This window comes from Apium graveolens, chromosome 5 (genome assembly GCF_009905375.1).
Source record: "Apium graveolens cultivar Ventura chromosome 5, ASM990537v1, whole genome shotgun sequence".
Classification (NCBI taxonomy): Eukaryota; Viridiplantae; Streptophyta; class Magnoliopsida; order Apiales; family Apiaceae; genus Apium; species Apium graveolens.
This window is the reverse complement of record NC_133651.1, coordinates 3,373,976-3,397,575: the sequence shown is the minus strand read 5'-3', so window position 1 is coordinate 3,397,575 and position 23,600 is coordinate 3,373,976. Positions and strand designations below refer to the sequence as shown.

General features: G+C 35.7%; 2 protein-coding genes across 4 annotated transcripts; one reads left to right on the top strand and one right to left on the bottom strand.

Annotated features, from left to right (window-relative positions):
- Positions 1 to 471: 471 nt before the first annotated feature.
- Positions 472 to 7,489, top strand: LOC141662005 (dual specificity protein phosphatase PHS1). Of its 2 annotated transcripts, XM_074469051.1 has the most exons (11): positions 472 to 642; positions 868 to 951; positions 1,056 to 1,198; positions 1,893 to 2,097; positions 2,801 to 2,977; positions 3,066 to 3,226; positions 3,701 to 4,784; positions 5,091 to 5,237; positions 5,358 to 5,585; positions 6,544 to 6,701; positions 6,867 to 7,489. In XM_074469051.1, the coding sequence occupies exons 1-11, from the start codon at positions 604 to 606 to the stop codon at positions 7,225 to 7,227; spliced, it is 2,787 nt and encodes a 928-aa protein (XP_074325152.1). In that variant the 5' UTR covers positions 472 to 603; the 3' UTR covers positions 7,228 to 7,489. The 2 variants fall into 2 exon arrangements, with proteins under 2 accessions (XP_074325152.1, XP_074325153.1); XM_074469052.1 differs by lacking the exons at positions 472 to 642; positions 868 to 951 and having other exon boundaries at positions 1,060 to 1,198; positions 1,898 to 2,097.
- Positions 7,490 to 8,293: 804 nt separating this feature from the next.
- LOC141662002 (ATP-dependent Clp protease ATP-binding subunit ClpA homolog CD4B, chloroplastic) lies at positions 8,294 to 16,980 on the bottom strand. Of its 2 annotated transcripts, none has more exons than XM_074469047.1 (10): positions 16,692 to 16,980; positions 15,212 to 15,793; positions 14,957 to 15,072; positions 14,742 to 14,861; positions 14,463 to 14,648; positions 14,006 to 14,221; positions 11,995 to 12,212; positions 10,328 to 10,403; positions 10,151 to 10,240; positions 8,294 to 9,824 (listed from the first exon to the last, which is right to left on the bottom strand). In XM_074469047.1, the coding sequence occupies exons 2-10, from the start codon at positions 15,774 to 15,776 to the stop codon at positions 8,643 to 8,645; spliced, it is 2,769 nt and encodes a 922-aa protein (XP_074325148.1). In that variant the 5' UTR covers positions 15,777 to 15,793; positions 16,692 to 16,980; the 3' UTR covers positions 8,294 to 8,642. The 2 variants fall into 2 exon arrangements, with proteins under 2 accessions (XP_074325148.1, XP_074325149.1); XM_074469048.1 differs by lacking the exon at positions 16,692 to 16,980 and adding an exon at positions 16,465 to 16,595.
- Between the last annotated feature and the right edge of the window lie 6,620 nt (positions 16,981 to 23,600).

The window sequence follows — 23,600 nt, the reverse complement described above, 5'->3', positions numbered from 1 at the left end:
ATGGCCAATTCATAAAGATATGAACTGAGATAAGAAATAGAATTATGTTCTATATAAAGTATTAAGCCGAGAATTTTCACAAAAATAACCTCACGAGTATAGTTTATATACATTTTGTCCTCCTCGTACATCATTTTAAACGAGATATTATTGATTACGTTTAATTTAATTTACATAAAATTGCACTACTTTTCCGACAAACATCATAAATTCAAATCTCAGGTTGTGTGTACGTTATAATTAAAAAAGCAGATTCATTGGTCATGCATAATTAATGGTAAAATATAATATTTTCTCCGTCCCCTTTTAGTTGTTAAACTAACTAAAATTTGACCGAATTTTATTAATATTTTATAATAACAAACAATGTGGTGTGCACGCAGGACCTGCAACCGACCCGATCCGAGAGACAGCATTCCTGACCCGCAACATGATCTCCTCGTGTAAAATTAATTAAACCCTGGAAAAGCGGGAACTTGGTGTAATTTCATTCATTTGCTAAGCAACAAAAATCTTAAATAATTTATCTAAATTTCAAACTCTGATTTGTACTAGTTCTCTATTAAAATCTGGAACCGTTTTTGCAAGTTAGTTACAGAAATTATGTTTTCGGAGCATATCGAAGATCTTTACACTTTACAAGTAATCTCTCTCTCTCTCTCTCTCTCTCTCTCTCTCTCTCTCTCTCTCTCTCTCTCTCTCTATCATACCTTTACATTTCAATATTCTGTCTAATAATTGTGTAGATAGTACATATAGTCAGTGGTACATATGATTACTTGTGGTTAGGGTTTTACATATTCACTTTTTAGTAATTTGATATTCTCGTCTTCATTTTGTGTTTAATTTACAATTCATAATATATAGATGCAGAAGGAAGAGGATGATAAAGAGTTTGATTTGGCTTCGGAGGAGCACGATGCTCCGTCGCCACTTACTGTCACTTCCAGGGTTAGTTTAATCACTTGATTTCTTCAATTCGAAACGCTGATTTAGTTTGTACTGCTTCTTTTAAGTTGAGCTACTTAATTATAACTATGGTGTTGAAAATGCAGGTATTGTATATGTTAGGTGATATTACAGCCGGTTCCGCCTATAGATTTGCTCAATGGCTGGAATTGGTTCGAAAACGTAGTAGTGATCGGTCCTCGGGATTTCCTAATCGACCTTATCGTTTGGATAGCACGCAATCGTTGTGGTTAGTTTTTTTTGTTACTAGATTAGGGGCTCTAATTTGTAGAGATATAGAGACTTATTACTTAATAATGTATCTATTAACTTAAGTTAAAGTTTAGTTGTTAGGCCTAATGTACAAATTACTGAGTATAATCAATTATTGTTGAAGTGGATTGCGGATTAAGAAAGACTTTAAAGTTCTGATATTCGGTTTGCAAGAGGGATGGAACTTGAATATTAAAGATGCCTATTGATTCTCCGTAACATATTTAATGACTATATGGTCCAGATCTAGTTACTTGTATTACTTTGATACCTCGTGAATAAATGGTTTTATGTTACATTTAACATTTTGAGTACCAGAATGAAAATTGAAGAGAAGGATGAAAAGGACTTGTTAAAGAATCAGAAATTGTGATCTCCCACAGTTTCAGTGTTCCTATAATCATATCACCTGCTTCCTGTTATGAAATTTACTAACTATTCTAGAAAATAAGAAGTCTGATCTAGCGAGAGTCAAATAATCACCCTATATATGCACGAACTCATAGACTTTTCTGTGATATCTTACATGTTGTCAATACATCTTTCACAGACCTGATGTTGTTTAGATCGACTTTATTCATGCTAATTGCTGAATGATCAATATATATTTGTGTGTGTGTGTTTGAGTTTCTTTATCCTTCTCGATTTGTGCCAACCTGATTGCTGTCCAGTACAGGAGAACCAAGAGTTAGTTTAACAACTTCTGCCTATTCTGAACAAAGTTCAGAATTTAGTTTATGGGAAAGACTTGGAAAAGCAGCCATGCTGGACATCGAGTCAACCTCCTTATCCTGGAACAAACTTTCTTCTCTTCACCATACTGAACATAGTGGTAGCACCGAACAACCAGAGGATGAGATGAATAAAGCACTAGAGGTATTTGAGTATGTGATAGTCTAAAGTTTTTACATCGGTACATTGAATTGTAGTATGTGGAAGTGCATATTTTTAAGTTTCTTTTGATATTTAGACATCTGGAAAATATAATAGTTTCGGGTTGAAATAGACTTTATATGCCCCCCCCTCTTTCATCATAATTTTCTATATTTTCATCCAAGACAAGGACAAAGCTTTTCTTTGAGTTATGTGGTCTTTAAAATTCTTCATTTCACTTCAATTTAAAGATAATATTTCCTAACCAAGTATGGTCATTGGAACCAGTAAACATTAGGTATCCTTGGACATGTTTCATCTCTATCGACCCTTACATATGTTCTATAGGTCAGGGTGTTGTCATCGATGAGCTCTTTACTAGAGTTTGAATTAGCTCTCACATATGTGTGAACTGGGAACTGAACAGTGTTGGAATCTGTAAAGAAGCAGAATTAAAAACTGGATTAAACCGTCTAAACCTGCACCTTCGATTGTCCCATATGACAATTAAATTGTACTGCTTCTAGTACATTCATTTTCTCAAAAAGCTATTTTGATCTTCTACTATATCATAACTTGCAAGTATATGTTGCCAGCAGTAATATACTTCTCAGCTCCACACTGACATTTAAAACAAGTAGCTGATATGCTTACAAGTCACAACTATATACTGATCTAACATGATGTTGTTTTCACGAGGCTACAGGTTACAGTGAATTCGGGAGGGGTTGTCTTTTTTGCACTTTTCAACACACCTGAAAATAATGAATCACCGTCGAAGGAAGCAGTTGCAGTGATAAAGATATCTTCTTCAAGGATGGCCACACAGTCGGAGCGTCTTGGTTATGAATTTGCAAAGTGGCTTGGCGTCCGAACTCCGCAAGTTGTAATTTTCACTGTAGAATTTATAATCTTTAGCATCCTAGACCCACATCTGACCATGCATCTTTGCACTTTTATACCTGTTGCAGGCTAGAGTCATACACAATCTTAGTAATGAGTGGGTGCAAATTAAGGAAGCTGCTGAGAAGGCAAAGCATGCAGCAATTGTGGAAGAAGATGAAGTTGGTGAAATGACATGTTCCGAACTTCTAGAAGCTCTTGATCTGAGTCGATGTCTTCTTCTAATGAAGTATGTCAAGACTTGATATTATGTCATCATACAAGAAATTCACTTGTTTTCTTCACCTTGTTTTCTAGAGTCTAAATTTTGGTAGTGTCTATCTGAGAATGCTAAATAAAGCCCGACATTTTCTACATTATCAATTCTAAATCTTAGTATTAGAAATATTTTACACCATTTAGTTGACTAGACAGTACTTGATTGGTTTAACTCCTTCTGAAGTATAATCAGTATCTTTCCAATGCAGATGAACTCTGTATTAATGTAGATACGCCAGCTGCAACAGATGGAAAGAATGACTGCACTGCATTTTCAATAATAAATATGTCTAATTGTACTGTCTGTCTAATTTTCTAGTAGTGGAACTATGAAATATTTGCACTACTTTTGTTGATTTGTTCGTTTCCTTATTGAAATGGTTTATCCTGACATGGTGCTTTGAGTTGTCGCTTATTACTTAAAGTAGAAATCTCTTCTTTGCAGTTATATACATGCGTCTCCTCTGTTGGAAAGCTCAAGTGCATTTGAGTCGCTAGAAGCTGCTGAAAAGACTGCAGCAGCCCTTGGACGAATCTTGTTGTTGGATCTTGTTATTAGAAATGAAGATAGACTTCCTTGTCGGGAGTTAAGGTGGCGTGGAAATTCTGCAAATCTTCTGTTGGCGGACAAGATGGCTTCAACCAATATTGATGGTATGGAAGAAGCTTTTGGAACTGTTTTTGATAGATATAGACCACGAGTATCATATTCCATGCAGAAAGAACGTCGTTCAACTTCAGTAGATAGTAGTGTGAACCCTCATAGTCCAGGACTTGTATCACAGAGCTCAGAGCTTTCAGATGTTATAGAATCTCCTAAATCTAGCAATATGAGTCTAAAAAGTCAAAGTTCAATTGACTTGATGTCTGATCTTCATATTGTGGCTATCGACACTGGTGTTCCTCGACGACCCCCTGCTAGGAAACGTGCAAATGATCATACAATGTATCCTAAGTTCGTTGAGCTGCTCATTAATAGCTCTGAGTACTCTTCAAATATTTTACATGAAGTAAGTGGGGGTAAATTGGGATCTCCGTCTAACGACACCGGTACAGTATCTGATTTGCTCACAAGTGACATGACTTCAGTTGTTCGTTATTTCCGGAGTGGATTCCGAGCAGCTGTCAGGGACTTGCAGGGATTTCATATTTTTCTTCTGACGCTTCATCAGAAACTAGATGGCCTATTACGAGCATTTCTAGTAATTATCAATAAAATTACCCCAGAGTATGAGAAAGAAGAAACTGTAGTTTCTATTTCCCCGTCACAGGCTGTGGGCGGTGGTGTGCATAGTCCATCTTCACCAGGCAAGGAACACATCATAAGTCATAACAATTTTGATTCAAATGACACAGAATTCCAAAAATCTGCTCCTAGATCATTGTTATTGAATTGCAAAGAGAACCCCGACTCTATTTCACCGGTCTCTCGTGATGGTTATCATGGAAAGTTTAACAAAGGAAACTCGGAACCTCTTCATAGCCAGCGTTTGACAGCAAAACTCCGTGACTTCCACAAGTTTGCTAAGGTCTTTCTTACTCATCTATGATACTCAATCATTTGTATATTGGTATATATATTCTACAAGATGATCGGTTGAGACTTGTAACAAGATAATGGTGGAACTACCCTTTGCCAGACGGATGCTTTGGTTTGTTTTTCTTACTAGTTGAATCTCTCTCTAGGAAGTTTTATCTTCGTCTTTCCCAATTCGGCTGATATATAGTAGAAGTAGAACCTCTAAACTACATTGGCTAGAAATGTGTAAAATTTTGTCCGTGGACCAAGTTTATGACTAAATGGAAGCTTTTTTGTATGTTGCTCTTTTCTTTAGGATGACGCGGAATTAAACAAAGAATGGGAGCAATGGAATGAAATGCTGAAAAACGATGCTATCAGGCTATGCCAGGAGAACAATTTCATTACAGGATTTTTTGAGAGCAGCGAGAATAATTGTGTCATTGATGCTTATGAGCTGAAAGTATGAACTCTTGGGATAGTACATCTTCTCACTCTGTTCTACTTATACTTACCTTTGAGTAATTTCTTTGTTCCCTTTTCTCCTCTTTTTTTTCGTGCTTTCAGTGTTTGCTGCTTACAGGTTAGGCTTGAGCATATTCTTGAGAGGATCACGTTAATATCTGATGCTGCAAACACAGAAAAACCATCATTAGTCTTAGGTGGCCAATTTATTGGTGGTGCCCTGGCTGCAAGATCTGTGCATACGCTGCAACATTTAGGAATTACACACATTTTGTGCTTATGCTCCAATGAGATTGGACAATCAGACTCGCAGTACCCGGAATTGTTTGAGTACAGGAATATTTCTGTAAGTATTTAATGCCTTTCCTTCCCTAATCAAGTTGGTCTCTTTGGGCTTACATATGAATGTGCTCCTTCCTGAGTTGAATTTGTGTTTTTTGCGCTTACTTTAGGACCTTTTAGTTATTGCTGATTTAGTTTGAAGCAACCAGCTAGTATAATCTAAGTTTGAGTCTTTGTGTATATAATTTTGTTTCTACCGTCTTACTTCCGCAGACATTTAACGAAGATAAGCTTTGTATACAATACTTTGGAGTATACATTCCTTCTGTGTTATAAAAACAAATCAGAGAACTATTTTATTAGTTAATTGCTGAAGGAGAAATGATTCAAAGCATATTACCAGGAATCATCGTGTGAAATTTTTCTGGTTTTACTATAATATTTAGGCTATCTTCATTTACTTCATGAGTCCTTTGTAAATGCAATTTTATTAGTCAATATATGCTTGGGAAAACTAGAAAGAAGTACAGTTTGGAACATATCTATTGTCACTTCAGATCAAGAAGTGTTTCAATTATTTATGTATGGACAGTGCCTCAAGATTTAGTTATATAGAGATGATTATTATAACATTATAATAGAAGTATCTCTAGATATTTTCAGTGACTTGAAGTTGTGCATTTTATTTGTGCAGGTCAGAGATTATATAAAAACTTCATGTCCGTATATCATTTTTAACACAATATTGACCACTGTATGGTTGATTATTCAGAAGATGCTATATTGGATTTTGAGTTGGTTAATCTCACAATATCATTAACACTTTGCAAGATTAATAGGAAATGTGAGAAAAGAAAATGTCAATTTCGTGGAATATTAAAACAGGATGATTTAGAAGAAAATGCCTCTGCCCCTATACAAAGAATATAATGTGTGTGTGTGTGTGAAATTGTGAATAAACAACCCCTAGCATATATTGAAATATTCTCACCACCCCCTCCCCCCTCTCTCCTCGTGAACAGATTAGTGATAACGAAGATGCAAACATCCAGGATATCTTTGGAGAAGCCCATGATTTTATTGATCACGTTGAAAAATTAGGCGGGAAGGTTCTGGTTCATTGCTTTGAAGGGAAAAGCCGAAGTGCCACAGTGGTTCTTTCATACTTGATGCTCAGGAAGTGAGTCTTGATTAAAAAAAATGTTTGCCTAAGCATTTGGATTGGCATGTCGTTGGTTTTAATATCATGCATTAATATGCTTTACATAGCAAAACATCTTAAAGACTTATCATTAGGCTCCTCAAAGTTAGAACCTGTTTTGTCACTGAAGAGGCTTAAATGCAGGAACTTCACTTTATTGGAAGCATGGAACACTTTGAAGCGAGTTCACCGCAGAGCTCAACCTAATGATGGATTTGCAAAGATACTTCTGGAATTGGATAGGAAATTGTATGGTAAGGTCTCCATGGAATGGCAACAGCGGAGACCAACAATGAAGGTCTGCCCAATATGTGGAAAAAATGCTGGATTAAGCAATAGCTCATTGAAGCTTCACTTGCAAAAGTCGCACAAAAGACTGTCATCAGGTAGTGTGGACAGTGCCATGACAATAGAAATTCAAAAAGCTCTGGATGTTTTGCAGATAAGCCGCAGTGGAAGTGTGAGCCCTGCACAGAGGCAATGTCATCAATTGATGAATGGCTAGATCATCAATTCCTTTATTATCTGTGTCAATTTAATACCACTTTGGAGCAGATGAAGTTTAAACATCAAGCGCGGCCTAATTCAATAGCCTAATTCAATATTGGGAAAAATAGCATATCATAGTTGCATAGAGAAAATCAAATGTAATATGTATATCGTGTACTTGTGCATTCTGTAGTCAATTGTAATATGTTTGGCAAACCCGGTAAAGATGTCTAAATTTCTAAGATCCCCCGACTTTTGAAAGTGAATGCCAGTTAATACGGGTGACGCGGCTAACACTACCTCGTTTAATATCTGATGGGCGTCTGTATTGTTTATGGGAAAGGCAATGAGAATGTTGTGCAATCTTATAGGGATGGGCTGTCTATTGTTAATGGAAAAGGCGATGAGAAGCTTTGTAATATGATAGGGTACATGGAATGAGTGGCATGCTTAATGGGGAAAGAAAATCCCATTTGGACTTCCAAAAACCCAACATATTGACATTTCAATTTCCTGTACAAGTTGAAATATACATAAACCAAATGGCATTAAATAACTGTTATCTACATAGGTTCTGATAATCCGTACTCCCTCTGTCCCAGTTTATCTGTCTTGTTTGACTTTTTACGGTCAAATTGACTCAACTTTGACCGAAAATTTCACTTAGAATAATATCGAAAATACTTATAAAATTTATATCATTAGAAAGTATGTTTGATCAACTTTTATATGTATATTTTAATTTTTCAAAATAATGAAAGAATGAGTTTTTATTTACGGTCAAAATTGAGTCAATTTGACTATCAAAAATCAAACAAGACAGATAAATTGCGACGGAGAGAGTATTAAAGTATATCCAACACCTGTTAAGGATGCAATCTATAGCCCCTTGTTTAACCCCGTGCATTATCTCATTTTAGTACTCACTCAAATTAAAAGTATTTGTCAAACAAAAATTTGCCAGTAATTCCTTCATTGCCTAACACTCAGTATGTATCAAAACAAGAGAGTCCAATATGACAATTTCAGCTGGTATACCTGTTATCCAGCATCACATAAATAGTTTCACTTGTAATCAAACATCTTTCAAAAAAAATATTTGACATTATTCATGCAGCACATTGACCATGGGGCGAAGTGACAAGTAGCCCAAATTTATCGTTCATACACAACTATAATCCTCTGATAAATCATAGTGTAACGGTATCCTATCGCAAATCTAAAACTACTTGCATGTACTATCAGATGAAATGTCTTTGAGTAACAGATACATCTTTGAAACACTTTTACCTACTGAGACACGACACCTACTGAGACACGACGCAGGATTCTAGGCTATAGACTGCCAGCCCCTTTGAAGAAAGCAAGGACTACAGCCAAGTGAATGCAAAGTAGCAGCTTAAACAATGATACATGTAGGGGAAAAAACATCTACACTGCTATCGGCTCTGGCAATGATTCAGGTGGGGCACCACTACTGCCATTGAGAACAGTCACATTACCATCAGAATCAACATCAACAATCACAGAGTCGCCCTCTTTGATCTCTCTTGCAAGCATCTTCTCAGCCATGCTATCCTCCAAGAGGCGCATTATGGCTCTTCTCAGGGGCCTAGCCCCGTAACTTGGGTTGTATCCTTCGTCAACAACCCTATCCCTAAACCTCTCTGTAACCTGAAGCTCAATTTCTTTTCCCTTCAACCTCTCGAAGACTTCCTTGAGCATAATATCTGCAATCTCCTTAACCTCCAGCTTGGTTAGCTGCCTGAACACAATCATTTCATCCAGCCTATTCAAGAATTCTGGCCTAAAGTACTGTTTCAGTTCCTCTGTTACAAGGCTCTTGATACGGTTATAACTACTATCTTTCTCATCATAATCAAGATCAAATCCTATACGGCGGCCTCCCTTCTCAATCACACTGCTTCCGACATTTGATGTCATAATCAATAGAGTGTTCTTGAAGTCGACAGTTCTACCTTTGCTATCTGTCAGCCTACCATCCTCCAAAATCTGAAGCATCATGTTGAATACGTCAGGGTGCGCCTTCTCAATTTCATCAAAGAGAACGACTGTATAAGGTCTGCGTCTGACAGCCTCAGTTAGTTGACCACCTTCAGTGTAACCAACATAACCCGGAGGTGAACCAATGAGCTTTGAAACTGTATGTCTCTCCATGAATTCACTCATGTCAAGACGGATCATTGCTTCCTCAGAACCAAAGTAGTAAGCAGCCAGTGACTTTGCTAGTTCTGACTTTCCAACACCAGTCGGCCCAGAAAAAATAAAACTAGCAATTGGCCGATTAGGATTCTTGAGTCCAACTCGGGCACGGCGGATTGCACGGCTGATAGCTTTGACGGCTTCATCCTGACCAATAACTCGTGTGTGGAGTGTCTCTTCCATCTTGAGAAGGCGGTCAGACTCATCAGTTGATACTTTATCGACAGGTATGCCTGTCCATGAAGCGACAATATGCTGGATGTCCACTTCTGTCACAACTGGACCCTCATCCCCTGTCTCGGTCTCTGCCTTGCTCATCTCTTTGTTTTTCTCCACAAGGGCTGTTATCTGTGTCCTCAGATCCATTTCTCTATCACGCAACTCTCCGGCCTGTTAAGAAGTTTAGGTCTTACAAGCTTAGAAGTTTTAAAATATAGAACGATGATATTTGCAGCATGGAAAATCCTGGAGCACAACATCATAAACCTAAACATATCGAGAGTTTCTTCTCAAACTTTGGTCCAGTTATTTCATATCATCAAACAATCACATTCTTATAAAATTTTGCTCTGCTGACCCATAAACATCCTTAAACGTCATTTTAGATATTTCTTTACTCATTTAGGCATGAGATGCTCAGGATATACTGATGATTCTGACTTCCTACGATCTCTAATATACAAAGACAATTTGAGTGGAAGATAGATGCTTATTACCTTTTCAAAGTCTTGGCCACGGACAGCTTCATTTTTCTCCTTCGTTATCTGCCTAAGCTCTTTCTCAAGCTCTCTGGCTTCTTCTGGGAGCTGTTAAGCACATAAAATAAACCAAATATTTGAACAGCCGAAGGGACAATATGTCAAAATGGATGATCGACAAGTATGTCTTAATACCTGTGCATGACGAAGTCGGACCCTGGAACCAGCTTCATCGATTAAGTCAATTGCTTTGTCAGGAAGAAAACGGTCACTGTTGTATACATCGAAACATCAGAGAAAGAACCCAAAAAGAAAAGCTAATCACGAGCAAGATATATTCACATAGATAAAGAGTGATCACAGAGAGCATATCCCTCTATTGCATAATTATGAAGCAAATTGGCAATCACATTGCTCTAAGTCTAGGAAGAAATGTTTTATACTACAAGGAAGACGCAAATATGTTACAGCCTGATCTGAAGTTATATCAAAACAATGAGCAATACCAAACTGGAACAAGTGCTCCTAATTTCTATGCTTGCTATAGTTGAAGAGCACATTTCTGTGCTCTGGACTTCTTAATTATCTTTAATTGCATCCGTTCATATTTACTACTACATATATTATTTAGATGTTCTATCCTAATATGTTTCATCTAACAATCTAAAATTTAACATTTCTTTACATCTATAACCAAATCTCTTAATATTTCAAAATTGACTTACTAGTCTTTAATATACTTTTTTTCAAAAATTTCAAATTTACAAATTACAAATATGGTTTTTTAATACAAGAATCAGACAATTTTTTATATAATCTATAAACTATATCAGCAAATAGATTTGAATTGTAAAAGAAAAAAAAGCAGAGATGTTTGAGGTAGATAATGACATAATTTTATAAAAAGATCTACTACTTCCCTCTCGTTACAGTGTATATTCATACATCTTCAAATTTTAAATATGCAGAATCTTTCTATAAAAGGATAACGTTAATTTTGTAGTATTACATCAATTTTTATGTTATAAATGCCTCTTACGCTTATTACATATAAGTATATAATTAGTTGAGTTGTCATATAAAAAATTATTAAATTGATTGTTAGAATTTTATCACAACAAACAATTTAATCAAATAAATTATGCACATTTACAGAAAAGTGGGAGCCAAACCTTTCTTTTTTGTACAAATATAGCCCGCCAATTTTTTATTATTATTAATAGAGTCTAATACATAGTGTGCATCACTAAATTATCCATTTTTAATATATAAAATCATAAATTATTTAATTTACTATTGAAAATTGTATTTAAAAAATTAATACTATAATGTATATAAATTTTTATAAAAGAGGGTGTGAATCACAGATAAAAACTAGTACATAAATTCCCACTGATGTACAGCTATTGTAGCTCCAGAATACTATAGCTACAAGTCTCAAAGCAAGCCAATGGTTCAAATGTGTTCGTACTCGTTACTTTTTTACTTGTATTGTTTCTTTATTTAGCAAACAAAACGTGTATTGTGTTTGATGATTGACTAGTATGTTAGATATCTAATTAACAACAGAAAATGCACCGAGTACTTTGGTAATTAGATTTTCTTTGTTTAACGAAAAAACGTGTATTGTGTTAAATGATTGACTAGTATGTTAGATATCTAACTAGCAGAAAACCGTAGTAGGTCCTTCCTAGATAATATATAAATATGAACTCCACTTTGGTAACAAACATGGGAAGTGTAACTAGCAGGCATTTTATAGCTACGTAACCATCAGCATCAATACAGTGCTTAAAATAAAGTGGCACGACAAGCATAAGAATTGATCACGAAACAGAGAAGCAATATATATCTGGAAGTACCTGATATACTGGTATGACAGTTGCGCAGCTGATTCTAAAGCTTCATCAGTATATCTCAGCTTGTGATGAATCTCATATCGTTCTCTGAGACCTTTTAGAATCTGTATGGTTTCATCTACACTAGGCTCGGGCACCTTGACTGGCTGAAACCGCCTCTCCAATGCCGGGTCTTTCTCAATGTGCTTCCGGTATTCATCAAGTGTTGTGGCCCCAATACACTGCAACCATTCAGATACATGTCATATTTTCCTCCAAGGTAATAACACTAAAAGCTCAAAGTTGGTAAAGCCCCTGATATTAGACTTCAATGAAGCATGCACAACGAAACTTAAAACTAGAATACTACCAACAGTTTTGCTTATGCTACTAATTTCTAAACCAGTAGAAAAAGAACATTTGGTTGGCATGTGTTCTGGCTTTAAAATAAAGTGAAATAAGAAAACATCACATGACAAATGCAAGCATATGGACTTCCAACTAAATTAAACAACCAGAATAAATTTTTTATCAACTATCTTTTTTCTTTTTTCCTTCTTTTTTTTTGGGGGGGGCTTATTTTCACACTCATGACCTTGCCATGGGAAAACAAGGTGGGATGAGCCTTTGACACTAGAATACCCTTAGATCCTCATTACTAACTACATAATGTGTCCAGGTTTCTTATTTCACTCCTGCATATTAAAATGATGCATGAGTGCAGAATCAATTACAACTTTTAAGGAACCGTCCCTATAGAATAAAAATCCCCAGTCAAACTACTATGCAAATTAACTACATCAAATATGTATAGAATTCTACCACACGAAACCCTTAATTATCTTCATATTTTGCATATCATGCTTTAGTATTAACAATTCTATATCCCATTATAGTCCCACCAATCACAAAAGCGGAACTTTTGGAACATCAATTAGCATTCATATCAGCAACTCTCCCCTCTTCTAACAATTTCAATTATAATCCCATTAGCATTTGCATCTGCAATACACTTACCTTATGCTTTCGTTTTAGAACTAGTTGTGAATGCTCGGGACGATGAATGATGTGCATGTATGCTCTCTATATACTCTGAAACTTCATTGGTGTTTTTCCTTGGGATTCTATGTTATCTACAGAAAGATTTATTTCTAGTATGATTTAGATGCAATTGTGTTTTGATGTGTCCAGTCCAGATTTAAGGTGAGCAGCCAGAAGCTAATGCGATTAACCAATCCATTGTTATCATGAAGACGACTAGTTGATGCGAAGGTACTCGGGCGCAGAGAGTCTCGAAGCCCGACTTGTTGCCGACTAGTCGACACAAAGGTCGCCCGAGAGTCTCGAAGTCCGACCTGGGGCCTTCATAACCATAATTATTGTGTATCATGAACAAAATGACATTACACAAGAAAAAGATGGAGATGAAAATGATATTAAGATAGATGACTTTGCTTGATATTCATCATATTTATCTTTTAATTTGCTTGGATAAGTTTTATATTTGGAATATTGATGTTACATGCAGTACCTAAGCTCATTTTGATCTTATTATTCTAGTGCTTATATGAAGTATGAAACTGATGAGTTTAGTAATACTAGAAATTAAATTTGGCAAGTATATGTATAATGAACACTTTGTCGACTTTTTACGACTAGTCGGACGACTTGTTGACTATTCTTCTCGAAGGTACTCGGGTGTGGGGGCTCGACTTGGTGCCGTGATAACCATGAACCAATCTGTACATCAAAAATTATGCTGGAAGGCTCATTATGACTTCCAAGATTTGCCTTGGTCACAAAGGTTCACTTTGTCTATTCTTGTTACGCTTTTAAAGTTCATAGCTGAAACAGTGAAACTTCAACGCAAAAATGGATATTAAACTTAAAAGTATCACACGTCTGTATTGCTCAAATTTTATAGTACAATTTTAAGATAAGTTTGATGGAATTCCCTCTATGCCTGAAAGTAATATCTACTAATAAATAGGTTTAAGTGAGATCAGAACGAAAAAAATGTAAGCGTCAAAATTACCTGTAGTTCTCCTCTCGCAAGTGCAGGCTTCAAAATGTTCGCAGCATCTATAGCACCCTCTGCTGCTCCTGCTCCAATTAGGGTGTGCACCTCATCAATAAATAATATAATATCATCAGCTTGTTTAATTTCATCCATAAGTTTCTTAAGCCTTTCTTCAAATTCTCCACGATATTTTGTTCCAGCAACAAGGAGACCCATGTCCAGGGTTATGACCTGAATACAACAGTGAAAATAAGAAAGTAGATAGTACTGATTTTGTACTTCAGGTGCAAACTATACCTGTAAGTTTCTTATATCTAGAACTGAGTTAAAATAATACAACATCTGTGTGGGCTGATAAAAAAAAGAATCGTGTGGCATCAACCACATTCTATATGCCCATGCAGATTTACTACAAAACCAATTATATGCAGAACATTAGATATATATAACTCTGAATTGTTTAACCGCTCACCTTCTTCCCCTCCAATGTTTCTGGAACATCACCATTTGCAATCCTTTGAGCAAGGCCTTCTGCTATAGCTGTTTTGCCAACACCAGGCTCTCCAACAAGGCAAGGATTATTTTTAGTCCTCCGGCCCAAAATTTGAGTGACGCGTTCAATTTGTGGTTGTCTTCCTACAACTGGATCGAGCTTGCCCTAAAGATTGAAAAAAAAAACAAGTTCTTAAGGATAATAGATATATCCTTCCAAAAGCAATTCACAATAGGAAGTCAAGAAACATAGAATCACCTCCTCAGCCAGCTTTGTCAGATTAGTTCCATACTCCTCTAAGGTAGGCATCTTGTTGTTAGAGCTTCCACCGCCAACAACAGCACCAGCTTCTTGGCTCTCTCCAACCATTCGAATAACCTAAATGCACAATACAGATTTACATGGACATTATGACCACAATGAAAGAATAAAAACACAATGTTAGAGAGTTACATATACAGAGCATTTCTTGCCTGCGTCCGGATGTTATTTGGGTCAGCTCCTAGGTTCTCGAAAACTCGTGCTGCTACACCTTCACCCTCACGCAGCAAACCCAACAGCAGATGCTCAGATCCAATATAATTATGACCTGAACGTATAAATATTAAAATATCATGTCCGTATCTTTTCCGTGTCTGCCTTGCGCACAGAGCCAAGTGGGAGATTACTCATAAAGATAATATATAAAGAAAAAAATAAAGCAGAAGATCCCAGAGTGAACAAAATACCTAATTGACGGGCTTCCTCTAGTGAGAGCTCTAAAACACGCTTAGCGCGGGGTGTAAAAGGTATTTCTACAGCGACAAACCCACTACCCCTGCCAATGATCTTCTCTACCTCTACACGTGCATCTTTCAAATTAATACCCATTGACTTGAGCACTTTGGCAGCAATACCAGTGCCCTCACCAATAAGACCCAACAATATCTGCTCTGTTCCAACAAAATTATGGCCAAGGCGCCTTGCCTCTTCTTGTGCAAGCATAATCACTTTTATTGCCTTCTCTGTAAACCTCTCAAACATAGCTTTCGGTACAGTTCGACAAGCTCTTCCCCGTCGAATAGAGGTTGCAGCAGCTACCTTCGAATGGAAGTCCTGGCCAGATTTTACCAAGGTATCTAATGAATTGACTCCTCGTAACCCTGAAAAACTTGTCATTCTTAGTGGAACAGTTCTTAAAGTAGACATCATCTTCACTGATCTTCTAGTTCTTTCAGATCTTATATTTTGAACATTCCTTCGAACAGCAACTGAAGATGCAAAGTAGGTTGACTGAACCAAAGTGCTCGTCATGATTGCCTCCAAGTAATCTGTGCATGATAACGATAATAGTTACAAATCCACACAAAGGTGATGCAAATTGCATCACATGTATCCTTGGAACTGGGAACTATTCAGTTCCATACTAAATATTCATTTCCATACATTACATAAAACTTAGTTTCCGCGAAGCCAAATGTCAGCAAAGTGCAAAAAATATATGTATCGCATTATCGTCTAGAGAAAACAAAAAAGTGCACTAGATACATATACTTGTTCTCATTACTACGAAATACTAGAAAATAAACCTAGACGCTTCAACCTGAATACTACAGTTCATACAAAGCAGAACCAGAAAAAAGTAACAGCACTAAGCCTTGTACCTTGAGGTGAAACTTTCAGTGAAATATGTAAAAGAGGTAAAATATAAGCAAGATAATTCTACAACTGTTTTACATAATAAACACTTTTTTCGTGTTATTTAAAAGGTCAATAAACTCACTCGTAAACTAACTGAACCTATTAATCATAGGTTTAGAAGCATTCACCTTATTAAACTTGTGAAAATTTAGCCCTAACTTACGAAACTAACAAACAATCCAATAACATTATAACCTAGTCCATACGAATTCGATGAAGCATATAATATACCCAAACACGAGCTCGAAAAGCAAATCGAAACACACAACAGATACAAACAACAATCGAATTAATCCATTACCGCTAAACTGTGCTACGGAGTTGTAACTGTAAACACTAGCATCAATACGTGGCAATAAATAGCCAATCTGAATAAGAAGTGATATAATTACATTGTAAATCACGAAAATAAACAAACAGATAAGTGAAAAATGAATTAAATAAAAGACAAACTAATAATAACAAGAGCTGGATTAAAAACAAATTGTAAATATAAATGTATAGAATTAGGGTAACAATAATGTTTACCTGAAAATAAATATTAGAAAAGGATGAGGATGATTGAGAGAGAGAGAGGGAGAGAGAGAGAGAGAGAGGAAAAAGAGAGAGAGAGAGAGAGAGAGAGAGAGAGGGAGAGGGAGAGGGAGAGGGAGAGGGAGAGGGAGAGGGAGAGGGAGAGAGATGTGTGCGCACAAGCAAGCGCCTGTGGGGATGATGTTAAGACTGGTAGGCCGGATTGAAAGGATATGTATGTTGTATAAAATGCAGATGGGACGTTGAAGATTTAAACGGAGTCGCTTTCTTTTCTAATTTCTTCTCTATGTAGGTTTTTCCTAAATGGCTGAATAAAGACTAAATCATGCTCCCTGTGCCTCAACTTTAGGGATGGGATGCCAAGTGGGGGATCCGGTTTCATAAAATTCAAATCCGATTTGTTATGTTTCGGAGTTTCGGAGTTTCGGATCGGGTTTGAGTTTGGATATTTAAAATAAAAATTCAAATTGGATCCGTCGGGTTTTTTCGGGTTTCAGGTCGGTTTCGCCGTTTCGGGTTTTATTCGGATATTTTAAAAGTAATTATTTAAAAATAAATAAAATTTATATTATTATACAAATATATTTTTTGAATGTTAAGAATACAAAAATAGTACTTTATATACTGTCAAGTGTTGGTGCAGTGGTCGAGGTCTTACTTTACTAAATGTAGGTTAAAAGTTTGACCCACTCGTACATGTGCGTTTGTGTAACTAAAAATGTAGTAACATACATATATAATTCAATATTAACGTCAAATATAAAAAAATTAATTATCGATAATCATTCAACATCCCGGTTATAAACATTAGATTTAAATATTTGATGTATCTAAATCATGCATTATTATTATAAAATTATGTAAGATAGGAATATGTTATAGAATTTTTTCGGGTTTCGGGTTCGGATCGGATTTGGAACGGATTTCGGGTTTCGAGTCGGGTATCGGTTCGGTATACCTAAGATCCAAATCTAGATACAAATTCTTTCGGGTCTAAAAATAGGATCCAAATCCAAATCCAAAAAATCGGGTTCGGGTAAATCCAAACGGATCGAAACGGGTCGGGTATTCGTCGGGTCGGGTAAAATTGTCATACCTACTCAACTTTGGACAAAACAACACTTGAAATATTATTCTTTATAAAACTTTATTTGTTATACATAACTTTTATTTGTATCCCCCATTAATCATTAGTGCTTTTATTTTCTTTTTCAGTTCCTCTGAACCCAATTCATCAATGTTAACAATTAACCTAAAATTTAACTAGAATGACAAAGAAATTCCAAGTTTGATAAAAAAACAAGAATTGATAAATTAAGACGAACTATATTTACTCGTTATTAGAAAAATTCAACTCTCGGTTTAAGTATGAATTGTTTTAAAGTTATGCATAAGTTACTAGACATACGATGTGTGTGAATTTATGTATACATCGTTATCCGGAATTCTTAAAATATATACTCAAAGAAAAAAAACCATACAAAACCCAACAAAAGTGAGAACAGACAAAATAAAATATTAATAGAAAAATGTATCTTCGTAAGCAAAATTTAAAGAAGACTGGGATTAGGGTATCAAATATCAGGGAGGAATGGAAAGTTATAGATGAATCTTATGAAACAAATGTCTTCGTAATCAGTTATTTAGTATCAAAACTAGAAATCTGCTAAATGTTTCACTCAATCTTTCATCAGGAGCATAGTGGAAATATTCATATTGTTGTATTATAAGTTGCATCTTATTTTTCCTAACTTGCTTAGAACCTTCACACATCGTTTAAATCATGTCTCATACTTATTTGGTTGTTGAACAATTCATAACATTCTCAAACATATCAAAATCTTTATCATTGTATCGAATGTTCATGGTTCTTTTATCCTTGTTTATTTGTTCCAAATCATCTGGTGAATAGTTGTTTAGATATTTTGCAATTATTCAATCAGGACCAATGGTTTCATTTGTTGATGTAACGTCTCTAATTATTTCAACAGGGACATGTGGACCTTTATCAATGCAACTCACGAAGCCTTCATCGTATGACATCAAGTGTAGTCTCGTCCTCACTTTTTAAGGAGAATAATACTCACTATGCAATACTGGATTCTTCAGACCAGCATCCTTATTTCCCATGTTGATTGATTACTTTCAAGATCTTTAAACCATTTGCATGTTGAAGGCTTACTCTGAAATCAATTGTTATTCTCTAGCAATCAACTAGGGTGATTTTTAGAAGGAGGCTGAATACAAATAAATTTTGTTTTGATATTTTTAAGCAGCAAACTAAAAATTCCAAATTTAAAAGAACATAACAATTAAAAATTTCAAGTGATTTATTTTTTAGCTCACCACCTAATATATATATTGAAGAAATAATATGTGTAAATTATAATGGGCTTATGTTTCTAAAGTTAACTTTAGGTAAGTATATAAAGTTAAGTCACTTTTTGATACAAAATTAAGGTCATTTTTGTATATATACAGGGGTGAATTCTATTATTACAAAAATGCCACTCAACTTTTATATATAAAATCCCTTTCATTTTAAATAACTTTCCTACAGTTAACTGTAGATACATTTTTCCCAATTATAACTAGCAATTTTACAACTGCATTTACAGTGTTTCTCTCAAGATAATCCTCACTAAAAATGAACACTTTTGAAACTATTTTATAAGGAGATAACACTAAAACTACTTGGTTTATATATCACCAAGTTACTGTTAGAAAATGAAAAGTTCGGGGCATGTTTTAGATATGTTCTTGATGTAATTTTCTAAAACTAATTATTGGAGGTTGTTCCTTGTAATGGGGACTTAAACTTTCATGTTTGGATCTAAGTCATTTTCTTAGTGTAATCCATATAGAAATTGAGGTGAAGTCAGTAGCTTGAAATGGGTTTATGGGTTTTGTCCCACGTTGATTAAGTAAAGACAGATGTAGTGCTTTATATAGTACCATGTACAAGAGTAGTATACCAACTACTAAGGCATGTGGGTGTGCATGTTGTTATTGTGTGCCTCGCGCGCATACACACATACACGCGCGTCGCCGCCGCCTCGCCACGCCATGCCACGACTCGGGTCAGGTCGAAGGGCGATTTGGGTGATTGTCTCGCGTACACGAGGCGGCCTGGGCGAAGAATTTTACTACTTGTTTAATTAAAATAATCACTGACTTGTTATATTGTTTTAATCTAAATATTGAATCCGTGTAACATGGAATATCAGTATTTGCTGATCAGAAATTACTAACTCTGATTTGCTGGAATAAACATTGATCAACCTTGGATCAGAATTTGCCGAGCTGTAAGATCCTGACGCGCCTGGATCAGGATTTGCTGAGGCTGTCAGATCCCGACGTGCCTGGATCAGGATTTGCTGAAACATATAAATCCTGATGATGACTGGATCGGGATTCGTCGAGTGCAAATATTGATGGGTTGGTTGTATCGGGATTTCACAGATCCTGACAGTGACTGTTACATTTTTTATTCTGGAAATATTCCATTAAATGCAACTTAAGTCAAAATATTTATTTTAATTAATATAATATCTTCAGTTACGTTTTATTTTATATTGTACACAGAACTTAATGTTTGAAAAAGATATATTGAACACACATACTTGTGAAACCCTAACTGCTATCTCTCTCCCCCCTCCAAAATATACAGATTATATCATAGATTTTATGGGCGGACTGAGGTACGGGTCGCTATTGAGTGATATGTATTTGTAGACGAAGTTCTCTGTGTCGTTTTATCCTGAAAGCGATATTGCTGCAACCCAACACAACGTAAGTGGGACAATAATCTCTTCATGAACAGTCTAGACTTCTCGAAGGCTAGGCGGCTCAGCTGTTGTTGGTTTTCAGATTTGTTAGAGTTAAGTGTTCTTTCCACTCTTTGTCAATTCAGTTACTGATATATCTTATTATTTTTCCTTCGTGTTTTTGTTTCGTTATCTGATTTATTGCCGGTTCTTGTTAATTTGTGATATATATAACTGCCTCATTGCTGCGCGTAATGTTAATTATACCCAACAATTGCAATCTTTACTAGATAGAATATAACACAGTCTTCTAGGTCCACCAATATTGCTTCTGCATTTTTTCCAGTGAGGTTTGATTCAACCTTGATATATTGCTTGAATATCCCTCCAGTTTGTAATGCATAAGATTAAAATATTTCTTTTTCTTTGAAATCCAATATCATATGTAAAGTTTGTCTTGGCTTACATTTTCTTTTTCGAGAGTCCAATCAACTCATACGTTATGTTAGAATCAGGATGTGATAAGTGTCAAGTCACCGTCAACTGTTTTTCAAATCGCCTTAGTCGTTGAGAGTGATTATTTAGCAGTTGATGGATTGATGCAGTTAGCCATTAATTTTATTTCTTCACTTAACAATTGATAACTCACTTCACTTGAAAAATACATGGCATAACATATTTACAATTAGCCATTATATTCTAGATTATCCATCGAGTCAACATAACTTCTGAATAAATAACAACATCACTAGCTAATATATAAATCTCATATAAAATGTTACAAAAGTCTCATCAGTTGATGGGCTACCCTTTCAACAGATATCCCTTAGGATGGTTAGCGGTTAAAGGCTACAAAATTATTTAAACAAAATTATGCTATATGTTTTATTTATCACCGGGAGTTGAACTGATTCCTAAAAAAAAATTAAAATTTAATAAATTGTTAATTTTTAAGATAAGTTATTTGTTTTAGATTAATTTCACATCATGTGACACATTTTTAACCTTTGTTAGGTGTCTTCACGGTATGAACTGTTGGGTATAATTCTACACTACGCGCAACAATGTGAAAGTTATATAATCAGGTATAGCAAGAACATGCAATTAAATCAAGTAACGAAATAAAATACGAAAGCAAAATAACAAGATAAATTAGTAACTGAATTGACAAAGATCGAATAGAACACGTAGCTCTCACAGAAGCTTTATCAAGTCTGCAAGAACTATAAATACAATAACCGAGTCGCCGAACCCTTCAAGAGGACTTGACTGTTCTTGAAGAGATTATTCCCCCCCCCCCACTTACGTTGTGATGGGATGCAGCAATATCGCTTCCAGTATAAAACACCAACAGATCAATCTGGCGACAGAACCAGCAGCGATCAACCGCGACTAGCACCTCAGTTTGCCCATAAAAAAACCTATGCAACTCACATATGTTTGCGAGGTAGGCACCGAGACTTATCTTCTTTTTATCTCAAGTATACCTCTCAATATATAGGCATCTCAACTTGCTCTTATTCTATTTTACTCGATTTGGTATATCAAGTAACAAAACTGAAAAAGGTAAATAAATTGGGTTTTCTTTATTATTTATATTATATCCTGATTAATTAATATTAATATTAAAAAATATATTCGGAGTATAATTACAATAATCCTTACTCAATATATTTAATATTAATAATTAAATAATCAATATAAATAATTAAACTTGTAATAGAAAAAAAGATAAGAGTTCCCACTGGCACTAGGCCACACAAGCATTCCACTTATGCTAGTAGTTGTAAACAACACTAACACAAGATGTTATATAAACTCAGTATCTTTCTTTTACAGTATCAATATGGGATAAAATCCCCATAACCCATTTCAAACAAGCAACTTTGTCTCAATATATTAATGGATTCCACTAAGAAAATGTCTTAGATCAAAATATGAAAGTTTAAGTCCTCATGTCAAGGAACAACCTCCAAGTGTTAGCTTCCGGAAGTCATATCAAGAACATATATAAAATATGCCTCAAACTTTCCATTTCTAACAATCCCCCACAAATCCATAATTGAATTGCATACCAAATTTTATACATGACATATTTTTCAGAGTCGGTACCCTTCCGGGTTTGAACCCTCCTAAGTCCCCTACTTCGATGGCTACCGGATATATATGGAATGTTTCACCTTGAATCTTTATACATTGGGTGTAACTACTCTCCACAAACTATGACAAATCAAAGGCTATGGTGCCAATCTACGGCTTTGAGACATTAATGGTCATGTCTCGATCTTGTTCGTCGAATATTTCGAGGAATAACTCTTTTCTCTAATTGCGACCACACAATTACATTCGCTTAGCTGGGCATCTCCAGAGATGTACTGCTATCATCTCGCCAAATGACTTGACCCCATTCAGAGTTCAAATAACTCTTGCTATACTTGCAGCAACGGTTGCTTTTAGGTTTACAGGGAATAGACTCAGATACATAAGTATCTTAGTATATAGTGAAGTACTACTGACTCACCCTCACAGCTTGTTATTACCACATTGAATACACTTTCAAGGGATCTCCTCTCAGGTGTATTGGGTTCCCGCTGTTGATGAATCATGATGGGTTACCAGTCCCATTCCCAACCTAGACTTAAGGACTACAACATGCTCAAGCCCCTTAGTCAGCGGATCAGCTATATTATCTTGAGTTCCTACGAACTCTATAGCAAGAATCATATCAGATACAAGACCCCTTATAGACTTCAGTCTAACTTGGATGTGTCTCTTTGTCTTAGCATTATACTTCACACTTATGATCGTATCAATAGTTGAATGGATATCACAATGAGCATAAATGGCAGGAAGCGGCTTGCTTACTACATGTAACATTGACATGAGTCCATGTAACCATTCAGCCTCCATCATCGTGGCATCAAGTGCACACAACTCATCCTCAAAAGTAAACTGAGTAATCAAAGCCCGTCTAAAAGACTTCCAGGACACTGCTCCACCCGCAAGGGTAAACACATATCCAGTCACTCCATTGGAACCGAATTTCTTTGCTATCCAACTTGCATCACTGTACCCCTCGAGTACCCCCGAAAATCTCCGGTAATGCAAGCCAAGGGAAATAGTTCCCTTGAGATAT